Here is a 19,415-nt window from a genome sequence, read left to right on the forward strand (position 1 = left end):
TATTAACACCCCACATTTTACTAAAGCATATTTCTGGGGGTTACTACCATAAAACAATAAAAAGCAATTTCCAGTTGCGTTTCTGCTAGTGGAATCTGTTATAAACTGGTAGTAAAATCGATCTAATTGCATTTGCGATAATACGGATAGCTGGAATTGTGTGGGTTTTTACGTTATTATGGTGAAATGTGTTTCCCCTTCACTGATATAAAACACATAAATGCATTTTTAGAATCTTCTTCGTTACTATCGTTCAGTTGGGGTGATTCCGCGTTCGACTGCCATTTCTTGTAAATACAAAGGCGAATCGTGCATAAGCGAATTCGGTTCGTGTTATATAAGATATCGTTCCCTATTTACAAATCGTGTATGATCGAATTCGTGTAATGTAAACACGTGTTATACGAGGACCGACTGTATATATCTTCACCAGTGACACCACATTCACAAGTCGTAAATAACAATATACGCAAAGCATACACAGACTGTCTAAAGCTAACAAAACTGCATTAAAACTACATTTAATCTACGAATTTCTTTTTTCCATATGGAAAAACAAAATAATAATTGTTAGATTTCTGTGTGTCCAATTTTAATGAAATCTCAGATGACTTGACAAATCTTTCAAACATAAAATTTCAAGAAAATCAGTGATTACTGGGTGTGTCCTTCTGGTACATGCAGACAGACATGGTGAAGGTTTGGTTTGATTTTTTTTTTTTTAGGAGCATTAGCAACTAAGGCCATATTGCACCGGGGATGTGCTGTGGTCATTCCCTAACCTTTCCGTATTTGGTGGTCACGGCCTCGAACCCCGGTCTATTCAAAAAGCGTGTGCTACACACTGCTGCTCCTGCCCACGGAGGCACCTCGTGGTGAAGACAATAGATGTTACATATATGCTAATGTGCATAAAAATGAGATAGTGTTGGATATATATATGGAAAGAAAACTGTTCCTGAAGGGCAGTGAGTAATGCACTCACTCACATATAAATAAACTTTTACACATTTTAACGCAGCAGATATCAATTAGTGAGTGAAAGATATCTTTAGTAAGGTTGGTCACAATGTGCCATGATAAAAAGATAATTTAAAAGGAGAAAAATAACTAAGCTTATTATGAACAATGGGTGGGAAGAAATAACAAAACAGCTGCTAACTTTGTTTTGCACAAAATGGGGACCCCTGTAAAAGTTTGAGTAGCAACTATTTATTCTACTAGCATACTAAAAATTCAGATAATGGTTTATTAAACTGATTTTATATATATAAGTACAAAGGGTACTAGGAAAGTTTTGCAATATGACGCAACAATGAATCACAGGAAGCTGCTTGTTGCTGCATGTTGAGACATATTCATACGTGCATAGTAGCCGCCGCGCCAAGTTGATGGGCTCAGTTATTCATTAGTAGTGAGAGTGTCAAGTGCTTGCGATGGCATCGTGGTCACGAAATGAGATAAGGACAGTTTTGCGGTATAATTTTGTGCATGGTTTAACCATAGACCAGTGCTTAGAAGAAATGACTCTTGCACTAGATGATGATTGTCCACATCGTACAACGATATTCAGGTGGTATAGAGAATTCCAAAGGGGAAATTTCACTCTGGAGGATTCTGAGAGGCCGGGAAGGCCATGAACGTCAGTTACGGAGGAAAACGTTACTGCTGTGAGGAAAATGCTTGACGAAAACAGGCGAGTGACCTACCAACAGATAGAGGATACTTTGGGCCTAAATGCACCAGCAATTCGTTCGATTCTGCAAGATCATTTGCACGTGAAGAAACTTTGTTCTCTCTGGGTGCCGCATCAACTGACTAAAGAGCAGATGACACGACGTGTGACTTGGTGCCGGGAGATGTTAAAAAAGTTTGATAAGGGACAATCTCGGTATGTGAACAACATCGTGACAGGTGACGAGACTTGGCTGTACTATTACGATCTGCCGACCAAGGCTCAAAACAAAGTTTGGGTCTTTGATGATGACGACACACCCGTAATTGTCAGAAAATCCCGATCTGTAAAGAAGAAAATGATAGCTGTATTTTTCAAATCGAGTGGAATTGTGGAACGTGTCGTTTTGGACACGCAGAAGACAGTCACAGCTAAGTGGTATACTGAACAATGCCTGCCTAAAGTCATTGGATCTATGAAGAACCTGCGGCCAAAGTCAAGAATGGACACCTGGTACCTCCATCACGATAATGCTCCAGCTAACCGCGCCAAAGCCTGCACCGAATATTTGACCACGACAGGACTGAAACTTCTCGAGCACCCTCCCTACAGTCCAGACCTTGCTCCCTGCGACTTTGCACTGTTCCCGCATGTGAAAATGAAGCTAAAAGGGAGGCGGTTTTCCAGTGATGAGGACCTTCTACGGGCTTGGGACAACGAGTGTGCTTTACTCCCTAGTGAAACTTGGCAGAACTGGTTTAAAGATTGGTTTCGGAGGATGGAGAGGTGTATTGAATGTAGAGGAAATTACTTTGAAAAAATTAAATAAACAAAGCTGTATTGCAAAACTTTCCTAGTACCCTTTGTATTATATATAAGTATTATATATAAAATGGAAATTCATTAAATAATGAGCACTTCAACCTGGAGTGTAAATTGCCTTTAATTTCTTAAAAAAATTTGATTATTCACAGATGTTTTGTGGTATTTCCTCTGCTACTTCAGTGATTGTATAGAAAACATAAATGACCTCATTTATTCTTTCTTTATGAAGTCATCACAGTAAATTATGGTGACTCCATTTAAACATAGTTGTTAATTTCGTTCCAAATTTCTTACTTGTTAATATTTAGTCTTTAGTAATTATAAGTGTAACAGATCCTGAGTTAGTCAACAATTAGCTATTGTAAACATCAGGTAATGGTTAATTTTGGCAGGTTAAGATTAAACTTAGCATTAGTAGACGCATAATATGCAAGAAAGAAAGCTTATATAGCATAAGCAAAAAAAAAAAAAAAACTTCCCCATTTCACTCCAAATGTTTATCTAGTTTTGCCTAGGATTTATTTAAGCTGTCAACTTCAACAATGACAGATGGAAGTTTGTTCCAGCAATCAACCACCAGCTGGCTAAAGACAAATTTCGGCACATCTATTCTACACCTGTCTTTCCTCAATTTGAATTGATGTATCCTCAGGTGAGTAATCTAAGCAAGAGGAAGAATCACATCAGCACCGAGCTTGTTCAAAGAATTCAAGGCCTTATACACTTCAATTAGATCAGCTCACGGGTGCCTTGTATCCAGATGCTGCAATTTGCAAAACTTAAGCCTTTCTTCGTAAGAGCAACACTTTGTTTAAAATCAAAAATCTTGTTGCACTTCTCTGTACTCGTTCCAGCAGCTCTACATCCTTCTCGAAATGAGGCCTCTGTACCAGTATGCAGTACTCAAGGTGTGGCCTGACCATTGCCTTATGCCTTATACAAGTGGGATGATCAACTTCTTATCCCTGCTATAAAAATTCCTGTATATCATTGACAAGACACCATGAGCTACTCTTGCAGACTGTAATTGTACAAATTTCATATCTGATTGCAAAATTACCCCCAGGTCATTTTCATTCTCTACCATCCTGAGTGTAGTAACACACAGTCGATACGTTACTCTGGGGTTAATGCTACACATACGCAGTACTTTGCAGTTATCAATGTCAAACTTCAGTTGCCACCTCTCGGCCCATCATCTCAACTTTACTAATTCAATTACCATTCTCTGCCTTCTCCCACTCAACTATCTCTTTATCCATAGCAGCAATCTGCCCTTAATGTCATACTGCTCCAATTTGTACAGTAGTCTTCCATGTGCAACAGTATCAAAAGCTTTCCTAAAATCCAAATTATGATATCAAAATTATTCTTTGCATCCAGTTCCTTTGCAACCACATCATACTATCCAATAAATTGGTCAGACAAGACTTTTGCTTGACAAACCCATGCTGTGTCAGAACTATAACTGTAGTCCTGTCTAGATGATCCTGCAGTGCTTCTTTATCCAGTGCTTCCATTAAGTTCACTGGAACAAAAATTAAACTAACAGGTCTGTAATTAAGTGTGTCACCCTTTGATCCTCCTTTGTGAATTAGGGTCACATTTGCATATCTCCAGTTCATGAGGACCTCCACTGAATCCAAGGAAGCTCTCATAGTTGCTTACTTCCTTTACTGCCTCCTCTAATATAACTGAATAGATCCCATCCACTCTAGGTACTTTTCTAATGTTTTACTGCAACAATTTCTTCTCTACCAGTTATTACAAAATCATTTAGCTCCCAGACAGAGTTTGATACACTTCTGGCATTCCCTTACTTGAATAACTCCTCATGTGTGGATGTCGATGCAAACCAATCATTCAGTTTGCCAGCTCCCTAAGCAGGATCCTCAACAGTCGAACCATCGATATCAAGTGGACCAGTCTGATTCATCCCCTTCCTTCCAGAGATTGCATAAGTAAAGAACTCTGCTGTTTTTCTTTGCATCCTTTGCCAAAGATCTTTCTTAACCTGCCTTTGCCTGCCTAACCTCCTTTCTGACATGGCTACAGACCAGATTATATCTACCATAGGCTTCTGTGTCACCTGAAAATTTATATGCATCCCATGCATTTTTCTTCTCTGCCACGCATCTCATTAGTTCATCTGACTTCCACTTAGGCCTAAAACTTAAACACTATTTCTTAGTTGGTATGAAAAGCCTAGTAGCTTCCAAGATTAATTCTTTGAATGCTTCCCATTTAGAATTTGATGTTGGTAACATCATCAATTGGTCCACAGTATAGAATATAAAAACTTCCTCAGACCACAGTAGTCACCTTTATGAAAGCAAAAAACTTTCCCTTTACCCCAGATGGTAGTTACATCTTTGAGTAAATCTCACATCAGCACATCTTTGAGTAAATCCCACATCAGCACACTGGTCACTGCCACCTAGCGGTTCCTTTATCTGCAGATTCTTAATGCATGAAGAATCATTACTGATAATCAGATCATGAGTATTATCCCCTCTAGTTGCCTCTCAAACATGCTGCTGTAGAAAACAATCATCCAATAAATCCAAAAAAGTCTTGCTGGTGTGCGAGTGACCAAACCACAAGTTTCAGTCAATATCTGGATAGGTAAACCCCCCAGTATAAGCCAACCTGTTTTACTGGCCCATTATTTCTCTGTACAGTTGTTCATTATACTCATCAGAATGATTAGGCCTATAACACACTCCTACTCTCAATTTTTCTTCCCAGTGCTTATGTCACACCAAACTGACTCAACATTGCACTGTCTACTCAAGTCAACCAGATGCACTTCCTCAGATTTTATGCATTTCTTAACTAACAGCATAACCCCTCCACCCTTCCTATCCATACTATACTCCCCAAATTCCAATTCCGCATTCCTTATATTTGTGTGACACCACGTCTCTGATATCCCAACAATATCTGCCGTTGATGTTTTCACCAACACCTCAAATTCATCAAATTTATTTACCAAATTCCTAGCATTGGTGTACACTCAAGTATACATGCACTTTTTCCTATTCTTAGCTACCCTAACACAGCCCATGTATTTACTTGTTCCACAATGACTCCCAGCAGTCTCTGAAATCTTGCACCTTGTTTTACAGGCTGCTGCTCATTGCAACAGAAGCAGTGCAAGAATCATTTTCACCTCTGCCAGCAGCTAATGTTAATCTATTAGTCCATGTATCCCCCCCAAGCTAGCAGTTTTCCGACCCACCTAACACTGTCTCGATAGCATCAGCAAATATTCTTGCACCCTTTCTATTTAAGTGTATCCCATTCCTGTAGAAGCAGTCTCTCCTATTAACAAGCGCAGAACAGGCTGAGAAAAATTCTACATCTCAAGCCTTGAACAATCTCTCCAGGGCTGAATTGATTGACAAGGCTCCCATCATATACTCCCTCCTATTGTGTCTGAGCAGAATTGCAGACACTTTCAAATTCAACCTTTACTTGCGGCTTTTTTCAACATTGATCTGTACTTTTTAAGTAATTCTGTCATTTTCCTTCTCTTAATGTCATTGGTGCCAACAGGTACAACAATATCAACCTTTTGTGCCCTTAAAAGATGATATCTGCTCTACAACGTCATCCACTTTTGCCTCTGGCAGATATACCCTGGTCCTGTTTCACCTAAACTTTTTGCACAATATATTCCCCGATTCCCTGACAATAGAGTCAACGACGACAATTAGTTCCTTGGGACCAAGACATTCTGCCTTGGGGATTGCAGCTGTGTTGCCTAATGATCAAGTTCAAGCTCTTGTGTTGATGTGGGCAGCTGAGATCTTGATGGGTGCTGCAATTTAAGTTCTTTGAGGGCATATACCCTGTTCTTCAAGCTCTCATAAAGGCTCATAACTCTGAGTTGGTTCCTAACTTCTTCACACTCCTTACATCGAGCACACACACACACAAAGACATGCCCCTTGGCAATATCATGTCCCATTCCTGATAGCTCTACAAAAATCAAACGAGCAGTACATTTCAATTAATAAAATTAAACTTAATAAATAAATAGCCATAAATATTACATTCCTTTAATGCTGTCACTATGACACCATCAGCCTCACATATTGGACCATATATAATATATCTGAAAATTGTTTATATTTTGTGGTTGATTTGTTTACTAATCGAAAAACCAGAGTTTCTGGAAGGAAAAAATCATGCTACCCTTGCCTGAGATCAACTAATCAGCTAAATTTGAAAAAGGTAAAATTCCTTCCATTATTGACAGGATTTGAACTCTGGTCTTTTCCACCCAGTGTGGGGAGGACTGTGATTATACCAACTGTGCTACCCATGAGGGCATACCACGACAGTGGTTTACAGTTAATTATATTTATATGTTCTATACTGTACTCTGAAACTAAGAATTTTTTTAATCAAAACTCAGATTAAGGTCTCCTAGGGTCAATCATAGTTTGTAACTGAGGGTGAGGGTATTCAGATAGAGAGAGAGAGAATAAGGATTTGGATGTTGTCGGATTAGACATCTGTTTGATGGCTAATCTTTTTGAGAATCTTAATTGTGCGGGTGGGTCAAGATTGCATTAGGAGGAGGGATGGGGTTTCCTTTTTCTTTGAGGTAAAGTTGTTAGGGTTTAGGGTCTCTAATTTACTTTTAATTTTTGTTTTTCATCTGTTCTAATACCCCACTCTTGAAAATATGCATATGGTTAATGTCTATCTGCATGTCTTTGTTTCAGTTAATATTGTTGGTTATGCCAATAACGAAGGATTCTTTGTATAATCTGCATTACTTGTCAGTGGTTAGAACAGAGGTGTTCTCAAAATTCCATTGGTGATCCTCACATGAGATGTGGAATGCAGGATCCAACTTTGTTATTAGGCCATGAGCTGTGTCATATTTAGGTTCTTTAATTCTTTTGAATAATCTACCAGTTTGCCCAATATATATTTGAGAATCTGCATTGTAAATTATACACTGGGCGTTTAGTGGAAAGTGTTTTGTCGAGAATGAAGTAGGTGTACCATATTTTTTTTAAGGGTGTTTTTGTAAATCTTTCTGATTATTTAAACAATTTCCATTTCTCGATGTAGCTAAAAGAATATTTAAGATGGTTCCACTCTACTTCATTTAAAATTAAAGTTCCAGTCATCCATCAAGTACCTAGACCAAACATAAATATTACTAGAACACTTTCTTTCTTTCTTTCTCTCTCTCTCTTTCTTTCTCTCTCTCTCATCTGCTATATAATATCAACTTACACCATTTTCGAACAGCAGTTTAATCACTGATGGATCCATCTTATGTTCTTTATCCATTTTATTAACCAATGGTTTAATCTTCTCTGCAGCGAGTTTTCTCACTAAATATACATAATTTAATATAAAATTTTAAAAAGCTCTACATAATTTCTGAATTATGAAAAGAAATTGCTCTATATTTATATACAAACATAAATAGTAACAGAACAAATATTATGAAAAAACCAGCAATAGACAGCTTGATAATAGCAATCTGTTGCTGGTTAAACCATGGGAAATCTACATTGATAAAGGAAGCTGCATATTAAAAAGACACTACTTTATTGTATTGGGGGGGAAAACACTGGGTGTACATATGGCTAGACAAACTAAATTTCCACATAATCACCTAATTTGGACAGTTGGGTAATTGAATAAATTTAAGGGAGGATTAGAGGGAACAGGCAGATGATGTGGGTAAAGTTTTGTCTCATGCTCTATAAACTTGCTTCCTTACATCATTTACTAATACTAATTTATTTAGGGACACATCATAGGATACAAATTTTCTATACCACTGCAATAAAAAGTAAAACACATACCTCAGCTTCTTTGTATTGCCTATTCAAGATCTGAATTGGATGAAACTACTTACCTTTAAGATGTTTCTTTAACCTAACAAACAGATGGAAGTTTGAGGAAAGGAGAAGTCAGAACAGTACAGTAAGTTTCAAGAACAAACCAGTTCCAGGTTAATAAGACCATTCCTTGTCATGGGACAGAATGAAAACATTAAACAGGCAATGAAAACATAGCTTCGGCAGCAGAAATAAACGTTCTGCTGAAGTGGTAAAAATACTTGATAGTATGTTATGCCAAATCCCTAAATAAATTGGGCAATTATGCAGAAAACAACTAGACATACCCCAGCCATCTGAATAAAATAACTTGTTTAATACAATATAATCAGTTTGATGTAAAAGGTAGGGAACCTTTTTTCAGGTATAACTCAAAAATGCAAAAAGTGCCTATTGTATTTGCTACTTCTATTTGTCCATCCATCCATTTGCATGCAGCAAAACTCAACTACCAGTGGATGATTTTTCTTACATATCTCAAGCCTTATTGGCATATGATGCAAGAAAGGAAATTTATACAGCATTAGCCAAAAAAACAAAAAAAAATTCGCATTTCATCTATCCATTCAGTCCAAAAGTTTGTCCAGTTCTTCCTTGTTTTATTTAAGATATCAACTTCCACAACAACAGATGGAAGTATGTTCCAGCAATCAACCATTTTCTGACTAAAAGCAACTTTCCACACATCTATTCTATAACTGTATTTCCTCAATTTGAATTTATGACCCCTCAAGTGCATAATCTGAGCAGGACTGTACTTGCACTTCTTGGGTCCCAAGGCACTATGCTCTTATGGGGACCCCTTTAAAAATACCAGAGGTCCAGATTCCAAAAAGAAACTTGCATATATAAATATAATCAGAAAAAAACAATTATTTTTACAGATCTGTTTAAACACAAACGTTGCAATACAAAGATCAGTTTAAAATCTGCGATTACAGAGCCATGTGAGGACCCCTGACATGGTGAGGCCCGAGGCTAGCACCTCATGCACCTATTTATAAGTACGGCCCTGAATCTGAGCAAGAAGAAGAATCCCATCAGCATTCAGCTTGCTCAAACCATTTAAAGCCTTAAACACCTCAATCACATCACCTCGCAGGTTCCTGGTCTCCAGACTCTGCAATTTGCAGAACTTAAGCCTTTCTTGGTAAAAGCACCCTTTGTTCACCTCACCAATCTCATTACTCTTCTCTGTACCCATTCCAGCAGCTCGACATCCTTCCTAAAATGATGCCTCCAGACCTATATGCTGTAATCAAGATATAGCATGACCATTGCCTTATACATATACAAAGGGATAATCACCTCCTTATCCCTGCTAGCAAACTCCCTGTATATCATTGACAAGACCCCATGAGTTGCTCTGGCAGCCTGTCTGCACTGCTCTGAAAACTTCATATCTGATGGCACAATTACCCCCAGATTTTTTTCATTCTCCACTACCCTGTATGTAGTACCGCACAGTTGATACTTTACTCTGCGGTTACTTCTACCCGTATATAGTACTTTGCATTTGTCAATATTAAACTTCAGTTGCCACCTCTCAGCCCATCTGCTCAACTTTTTTAAATCCTGTTGGCAGTAGCATACTGTTATTAGTATCTTTAACAACCCTGCTGACCTTCATATCATCTGCAAATGTGGACATTAAGCCTTCATCAATATCATTAATAAATACAGAAAACAATAATGGATCCAACACCGAACCATGGGGGGACTCCACTAATAACATTAGTCCACGACGAGCTGTGTCCATTGATTAGCACTGTCTTCTCCCGTTCAACAATCATTTTTAGCAGCAACTTACCCTTAATCACATACTGCTCCAATTTGTACAGCAGCTTTCTGTGTGCAACAGTATCAAAATCTCTCCTGAAATCCAAGTATATGATATCAAAGTTATTTTTTCCCTCCAGTTCCTTTGTGACTTTAGCATTAGCACTGGCATTAGTAGAGGCATATGATGCAAGAAAGCAAGCTTATACAGAATCAGCCAAAAAAAAAAACCTTCCTGTTCCACCCATCCATTCACTCCAAAAGTTCGTCTAGTTCAGCCTTGAATTTATTTAAGCTGTTGATTTCCACAAGGACAGATGGAAGTTTGTTCCAGCAATCAACTACCCACTGGCTAAAGGCAAATTTCTGCACATTTATTCTACAACCCTTTCCTCAATTTGAATTTATGCCCCCTCAGGTGCAGAATCTGAACAAGAGGAAGAATCCCATCATCATTGAGCTTGACCTCTGATCACCATATCTTTGTTTGTTCCTAGGAAAGTTTTAGGTCAAATACTGGATTTTACCATCCCCACAGTTTCTCATCATACCTACAAAAACTCTGCTATAAATAAACAGTTCACAGACCTTTTAAAATACCAAGACTTATTTATAATATTCTTCTGGGGCGGGAAAGGTGGTTTTTACATGTATCAGCTTCTTAAGCCATACTGCGCCAGTATATTATGCCTGTATTTTTCAAGCTGAAAAACTATACTTCTTTGGATTGATATCAATAACTACAGCCCCCATTAAAGAGGCCTTTAAGAATTCCTCTGGTCTCCATAGGAGATCTGAACCCAGACTTCTCAAGTTATATGTTGTAAAACCACTATAATGTCACACAGAAATATTCTTCCAGGCCCTTATTCTAAATTTTACATTTCTAGGCTAGCTAGTTTTTCCTGTACACCCATCTAGCACTTAACTTCTTCATCAATGAGTTTGCACACTTGGGTCCCTTGCAGTCAATTTTTGTAGTAGTTTGGCTCTGTAGAGAGTGATTTTTTTTTTTTTTTTTTTTGTGGAATTCTAAAATGTTATAAAATTAAAAACTTTGTACCTAAATCCTACAAACTATTAATATATTTCTTATTTTAACTTTATTTTCCAGCACTGGAATAAAATTGCCAAAAATCAAATCAGAATTTTTAAAAAAATTCATATAAAAAAAAATAATAAAATTTGTATGTAAATAAAGCCCACTGTTAATTTTTCTAATGCAGCAATATCCTCTATATCTATTTATAAATTATTTTTGTTTTGACAAATTCTGGGTCTGAATTTCATAGAAATTTTTGAATTACAGCTTTTGTAAGCCCAATCCAGCCAGTCGAGTTCAAGCAGTATATCTGATTTTCAAAGTGATTTTTGTGCTTCCATTATAAAATGTGTCTACAAAAATTTCTAGACAATTCATACGTTAAAGGAACATTACTGTTTGAAGTGATCTTCAAAACCAGTCTACTCACCTACCAGAGACTACAAAAAAGAAAACCATTGAAAAGGCTAAGGATTGCTACATAAATATCACTGAACAACTACCATCACACGAAGAACATGTGAAGTTTTGCTAATAACTTCTTGAGCGCAAGTTTATACTTTTTAACCCCTGAGATACTTTATTTGATAATCAAATGTACCTGAAATGTAACACAATGTGTGAAGGCCTAACTTCTTTTGATACACCTCATAATTATCAATACACATTATTCAGCAGTATGAATAGAGCAGAAGCAAGGTTATGTTTATACAGTCAACAAACAAATGACATTTAATAAGCAAAAGGATTAAATATAAGTAAATAAAATAAAAAATGATAATTTGTGATCTCTGAAACTGCTTCTTACCTTATGAAAAAGTTTTAGTTAAGAAAGGAAGATTTTATTCAGATTTTATTAGCAGTGGAAAATCACAAAAGGAAAAAGCTCATACAGCATCAGGCAAAAAAAAAAAAAAAGCTATCCACATCATTTTTCCATCTCTTCTAATAATTTCTTTAATCCATCCTTTTCCAATTTAAATTTATGTCCTTTATGTGTACCATCTGCAAAAGAGTAAGCACCATCAACATTTAGTTTACTTCATCCATTTAAAGCCTTAAACACCTGAATCAGGTCTCCTCATAAGTGCTTAGTTTCCAAATGCTGCAATTAGCAAACACAGGTCTTTCTTGGTAAGAGTATCCATTTCTGACTAATCCTGGTGCTCTTTTTTACATTCTCTTCCAACAGGCCCACATCATTTCTAAAATGAGGCTTCCAGATTCATATGTAGTACTCGAGATGTGGCTTGATCGCTTTTTTTTGTCCCTGCTGGCAAAATTAAGGCATATCATTGATAGATTCCCACAAGCTGTCCTAGCTGCTCAAAAAACTTTATGTTCGACTATACAATTATGCCTAGCTCTTTGTTGTTCTCCACCACCATTAGACTTTATTTTTATTTATCAATGTTCTTGTTTATACTGCAGCACAACCACCAGGTCAGAGGAGTTTACAATAAATAATCAATACAAGCATTAAATCGTATTTAGCAGTCACAAGCTTGAACCCCAGTCCACTCAAAGAGAGCATACTCAGCTACATCAGGCTTTGTTAAATCTCAAATGCCACTTCTTGGCCCATCTGTAGTGTTCATTCAGGAACACTACTGGAAAGGGATGAATCAGATTGGACCACTTAACATAGATGGGTTGACTATTCATGATCATGCTCAGGTAGCTGATAAACTGAATGAGTATTTTGCATCCACATTCACACATGAGGAGTAATTCAATGAGGGGAGTGCCACAAGTTTATCAAACTCTAACAGAGAGATAAGTGATTCTGTAATAACTGAGAGCAAAGTGGAGGAGAAATTGTTGAAGTTAAACATAAGGAAAGCACCTGGGGCGGATAGGATCTATCCAGTTATATTAAAGGAGGCAGCAAAGGAAGTAAGCAAACCCTTAGCCATAATTATGAGAGCTTCCTTAGATTCAGGGGTGGTCCTCATGGACTGGAGGTGTGCAAATGTATCACTAATTCACAAAGGTGGTTCAAAAGGTGACACAAGTAACTATAGCCCTGTTAAGTTTAACTTGCGTTCCGGGAGAAATAACAGAATCACTGGTTAAAGAAGCATTGCAGGATCATCTAGACAAGACTGCAGTAATAGTTAAGACACAGCATGGGTTTGTTAAAAGGAGGTCTTGTATGACCAATTTTATTGGATACTATGATGTGGTCACAAAGGAACTGAATGCCAAAAATAATTTTAATATCATATACTTGGATTTCAGGAAAGCTTTTGATACTGTTGCACATGGAAGACTGCTGTACAAATTGGAGAGGTATGGCATTAAGGGTAAGTTGCTACAATGGATAAAGGGATGATTGAGTGGGAGACGACAGAGAGTGGTAATCAACAGACACTGCTCTTTGTGGACAAATGTTATTAGTGGAGTTCCCCAGGATTCGGTGTTGGGCCCATTATTGTTTTGTATATTTATCAATGATATTGATAAAGTGTATCAGGTTTAATGCCCAAGTTTGCAGATGATACAAAGGTTGGCAGGGTTGTTATTGACTGTAAAGACAGTATGCTACTCCAACTGGATCTAGATAAGTTGGGCAAATGGGCTGAGAAGTGGCAACTGAAGTTTAACATTGATAAATGCTAAGTACTGCATAAGGGTAGCAATAACCAAAGAGAAACATACCAACTGTGTGGTACTACACTCAGGGAAGTGGAAAGTGAAAGTAATTGCAGTCAAATATGAAGTTCGCTGAGCAGTGCAGATGGGCTGCCAGGGCAGGTCATGGAGTCTTGTCAATGATATATAGGAATTTTGCTAGCAGGGAGGTGATTATCCCGTTATACAAGGCAATGGTCAGGCCACACCTAGAATACCATGTACAGGTCTGGAGGCCTCATTTTAGTAAAGATGTAGAGTTGCTAGAACGAGTACAAAGAAGGGCAACAAGATTGGTGAGGGTAACAAAGGGGTGCTCTTACCAAGAAAGGTTTAATTTCTGCAAATTTCAGCACCTATAGAGTAGGCACCTGCAAGGTGATCTGATTGAGGTGTATAAGATCTTGAATGGGTTGAGCAAGCTGAATGCTGATGGGATTCTTCCTTTTGCTCAGATTAAGAACCTGAAGAGGCACAGTTTCAAATTGAGGAAAGAGTTATAGAATAGATGTGTGGATATGTGCCTTTAGCCAGCGGATAGTTGACTGGTGGAACAGACTTCCATCTTTTGTTGTGGAAGTTGATAGCCTAAATAAATATAAGGCTGAGCTGGACAGGCATTTGGAATGAATGGAGGGATGAAATGGGAGGGGTTTTTTTTTTTTTTTTTGGCTGATGCTGCATAAGCTTACTTTCTTGCATCGTATGCCTCTACTAATGCTAGTGTAACAAGACCTAGTTTCTCTAGGTCTTCTTGCAGTATCATTCCTACAATCAACCGCCCTGCCAACCTTTGTGTCATTAGCAATTGAAATTAAACTTCATTATATGCCCTCAACAATATCATTAATAAATACTGAAAACAATAAGGGGGTCAAGCACTGAACTCTGAAGGACTTCACTAACAGCATTAGTCTATGAACAGCAGTGGCTATTAAACCACTAGAGCACAATGGAGATTGAGCCAAACAACAAGGTTCTCAGAGTTTCTGAAAATAAAGAAAGAACCCTTTTAGCCTGATAAGAGCCTAAATACTTTGAAGTGAAGTTACAATAAAGTTGTTGGTAATATATCATTTCTTTATCTGTTGTCACTATGCATCAAAACACAATGAAAAATAATCAATGCACTGTTCTGGTAAGTCCTAGTGGTGTTGAAAGAAGCCATTATTTTATAACCCCCCAATTTTTCAGGTGCCATTATTTTATAATCCCCATGGCTTATCGCAACTGAAATATGGCCTGGATATTTGAATACTCTACTTTGATGGTGGTAATAATCTAACATGGTTTACCACTTCACATTATGATATCTGACCATCTGTTTGCCCTATTTGAAGCATCTCTTTTTACAATCTCAGAAAGAGAAAGGCGGTGTATGTAAAAAACTTATAAAAACTGTTTTAACTTGTTTGTTTATGTAATAGCTCATCCTTTGCAAGCCATGCCACAAAGTGTCAAATTAATTTTATTAAAAAATAAAATGTGGATGAATTCATAAATTATTAAAAAATAAATATTATAGCAGTGAAAATGAAATTTTAGATTTTCAATCATGATGTATCCTTTTCATTTTTTTTCTAAAAATAAATAACGATTCCTAATGTGTTGCTCTGTCATAACTGTTTTTTGACAGTTGTATATTTAAAAAAATTATTAAAAATGACTATTACAGATATGATATTCTGAAGGATTGTACTATTCTTTACTAAAAGGAAAAATATTTTACTTTCACATATTTGTGAAAGTAAAATTGAGGCGTAAAAATGTAAAAAAATACATCTTGTGGGAACTGTATTAAAAAATAATAATAAAATAAAAGCTTCAAGTGCTATAAAAATGATACAGGTCGACCATCACTAATCTGGCCACCGGTAATCCGGTTCCACCGCTAATTCGGACATAATTTCCACGAACATAATTTCAAATTTCCCTGGTCACCGCACTGACCTGCCGCTACTGTTTTGGTGGCGGTGGTTGCAGCCAGGGGCAGACCGTTAACTTTGGGGGCTCTGGACTAATACTGTTTGGGGGCCTACCCAATTAACCCAAATTTGGGTTAGTTGTGGCGACTCATTCGCTATTTTGTCGAAAAACTGTTTTTTTATCCTTTTTTAAATAGGAAAAATTATAGGCAACAGACATTGAAGAACTTTTTTATTTTATTTGATGCACTTGGATATACAAACTTTTATATACAGTTATAATGAAAAAAGGTTTTGTATACACAACAAACATCAATAAAAAATAAAATGTATTAGATATTACTTTTGGTAACAAACAAAAAAAACGAAACAACAAATTCTCAGGTCAAGAATAAAGACTAAGAAAAAAAACAAAAACAATACTTATTCTTAAAAATAAAATAAATAAAAAACATTCTAGGAGTTATATAATGTAAGTATTTTTAATACATTAAAGACATTTAAAGAGTAACTCTTCTGCATTTTTTCGCTGCAAATTCTTTTGCTTGATCATCACATTGTAATTCTTTGGTTAAATCACTGTTATTGAACGAATTGATGAATAATTTAATCTTTCATTCGTCATTGTTGTCCTATATTTGTTTTCTATATAGGACATCCTGGAGAAGGATCGCTCCGCCTCACAGCTGGTGATTGGCAACGCCAAAAAAAATTTTTAAGATTGTATAGCAATTCAGAAAAACATCAACAAGTTTCTTTTCATAAATTAGCCTGAATATATCACCGCATGAGTCGTATAAGTCTGGCTTAGTCTGTAAGTAGGATTTTAACTGAATGCATTGACTAAATGTTCGTCTATATCATCCGAATAATAATCAACAACATTACGTACACTTTCCAAGTCAATATTTTCAATATTAATGTCTTGCAAATCCATTAAAAATTTGAATCTTTTGCTAAATTCCCCATAGACATGGCCTCTTCTGTATAAATCCATAATCAACTTATCTAATGCAATGTTTAGCATATCCCGTTTAAATTTTTCTGTTCCATTTAGCGAAACTTTCTCTGTAGATTTATCTGAAAATTTTGAAGTAATACGTCTCTTTTTTAAATCACTGTATTCTTTTTCCACACTAGTACTTAATGTCTCCTCGTATTCGTTTAGTTTCTGATCTGATTGTTCTCGTATGTTGCTCACGAACGCTTCTAATGGCATAATTAATTTCTCACCTTCACATATGTCTAAGCCTGGGGTCTGCACTTTTTTGTTAACTAAATTGAATCTCTAAAATTTCTTCCCAAAAAAGTTAAAATCACAGTTTCAAGTTTCACAAAATTATTATATAAATTCTGTGCCTCTCTTCGAAAATCAAGTTTCTCATCCATGTTGTCACTAAACGTTTTTAATATGTTCATGATATCACCGTAACTATTTTTTAAAGCTATAACAGCATCATAGTGACATGACCATCTAGTCTGGCTTAAACTTTTTATCGAAAATTTTAGTTTTGTTTCACAATTTAGAAGCTCCCACCTACGGGTAGTTGCAGAAAAGAAAACATATTTGTTGCACTACTCCAAAAAAGTTCACAATTTGAGTTTCAACTTTAACCGCTTCCCCACCAACTAGATTTAGGGAATGCACAGCACACGGCACATAATCAGCGCATTTTTTTTGTTTGAGATGTGTGCTTACACACCAGTGTATCAGCCGGACATATTTGCAGCGCTGTCAAAAGACTGTCCTCTACAATTATCCAGTGGCAGTCCATTTTTTTCTAGAAATTCTTGTAAGGAACTGAATAAAGATAAGCCACTGTGACTACTAATTTTGATGAAAGATACACATCTTTCATACACTTTTCCCTCAAAACAATATCGTACTATAATAGCTAGTTGGTCATTGTGGGACAAATCTGGTGTCGAGTCCATCACAATTGAGTAGTACTTTGCATCGTCACTATTTATTTCAGCTATAATTATTTCTTCGTACTTATCAAAAACAAATGTTTTTGGTAAGTATGAAGTGAAAGGCTTTGGTCACAGTTCTCGTTGTTAGATATGTTCACGGATGAATGGATCGAACTCTGCTAGTAATTCCAGAGCCCCCATAAAATTACCATTGTGCGGAGAGCCAAATATTTCCTCGTGACCTCTGAATGCTAAGCCACTTACACTTAAATATTTCACCACTGCAATAACATGTTTTAGGACATTGTGGTAATATTCCGTATCTTTTCTTAGTTGCTCCTGCAACCGCTTGTCAATAACAGACTTATTTTCTTTACATGTTAACCATACTAACAATGATTTATGTTCATTAGAATTTTCATGACTTTCTAAACAAGGTCCAATATGTTTCCAGTCAGACAATCTGTTTGTGTATTGAGAAGGGACTTTAGAGAAAAGTTTACAGACTAGACAAAAAACACTTCCCATACTGGTAGAATAGCACAACCAAGATCTTTCCAGTAATTGACCATTTTTAATTTTTCTCGTAAAGTACTTATTTGAAAATGATCTGTTTTGTTCTTTGTAATTCCTTATTGAAACTGGATAATATTTTTTGCATCTTTATTTCATTTCATGTGAGAGACATTTCATGTCTCTCACATGAAATGAAATAAGTCATTTCATATGAGAGACAGTCATTAATAAAATTATCATTTAACTGTGTAGACCACAAACCTACATCAACATATTTAGCAAGCAACTCTGAATTTTCTGAAGCCTCTTCTGACTCTTTATCGCTATCTTCTTGCAAAACAGCAACAGAAACTTCCGAGAACTGGTCGTCGTCTAGCGCTTGTATATTTTTGTCTGGTACTGAATGTCAGTCAATGTCAACATTGTTTTTAGAGGCTCTCGGTTGTAATTCTAGTTCTAGTAATTCTTCGTTATCGTTATATACATTTTGTTATTTTTTCTGTTTCTCTTCGGTTAAGTTATTCTCTCTTTCGCTTATTACTGCACCTATATCGTTTAGATTCTCATTTTTATTTTCCAACAGAAAAAATTTTTAAATTTTGGCACATTTACTTCTTTCTTTTTCTCTATTTAATTGTATTTTTCGTTTTCAGCTCCACTTTTATAGTTTCTACCAGACTTTTTTTTAGGTATTTATTTAATCTGAAAAGAAATTAAAAAAACCTAAAACTAAAAATTTGCAATTCGCTGAACACCCTATTGACCTCTTTATCAACCCCACCTACGCAAATCTGACTACAATTTTCAGAAAATTCCAATTTCTAGGGTGTGTAAAGCAGTTGTTAATGAGCATACAACTCTTAGCCTAGTGGTCAGGCGCGCGAGTGCATAAGTACACGTGCCTTGAGTGACCGGGGGTCAAGCCCATGACTGCTGAATACGGTGCTGTTTCTTGTATTCTGTCTGTCTTGTTAACTCCTCTGACTGTTTGGTTGTCCCGAAGTATAAACAGAAAATAAATAAAAATTTACATAAAAGAAACAAATAATTATGTGGGAAATGGGAAATACATAAATATACAATTTTAGCTTCTCGTTACCTTGGAACCTCAATCGGCTGTCACTTAAATTTTTATTCTGAGACAGGTGGTCCTCACCTCCCTTCCAAGGCCCACAAGCTATCTGCTGCTTAGTAATTTAACTCCATTAATTCTCTTTCTCTATTAATTT

General features: G+C 36.5%; 1 protein-coding gene across 1 annotated transcript in view; it reads right to left on the minus strand.

Annotated features, from left to right (window-relative positions):
- Nucleotides 1-19,415, minus strand: part of LOC150085642 (short/branched chain specific acyl-CoA dehydrogenase, mitochondrial) — a 133,830-nt gene that overhangs the window by 95,960 nt on the left and 18,455 nt on the right. Inside the window, exon 4 of the mRNA XM_090373407.1 lies at nt 7,760-7,860. Within this exon, the coding sequence (XP_090229533.1) occupies nt 7,760-7,860 (101 nt within the window). The remainder of the gene's footprint in view (nt 1-7,759; nt 7,861-19,415) is intronic.

This window comes from Mastigoproctus giganteus, chromosome 5 (assembly GCF_048544385.1).
Source record: "Mastigoproctus giganteus isolate SK-2022 chromosome 5, ASM4854438v1, whole genome shotgun sequence".
In the NCBI taxonomy this organism is placed as follows: Eukaryota; Metazoa; Arthropoda; class Arachnida; order Uropygi; family Thelyphonidae; genus Mastigoproctus; species Mastigoproctus giganteus.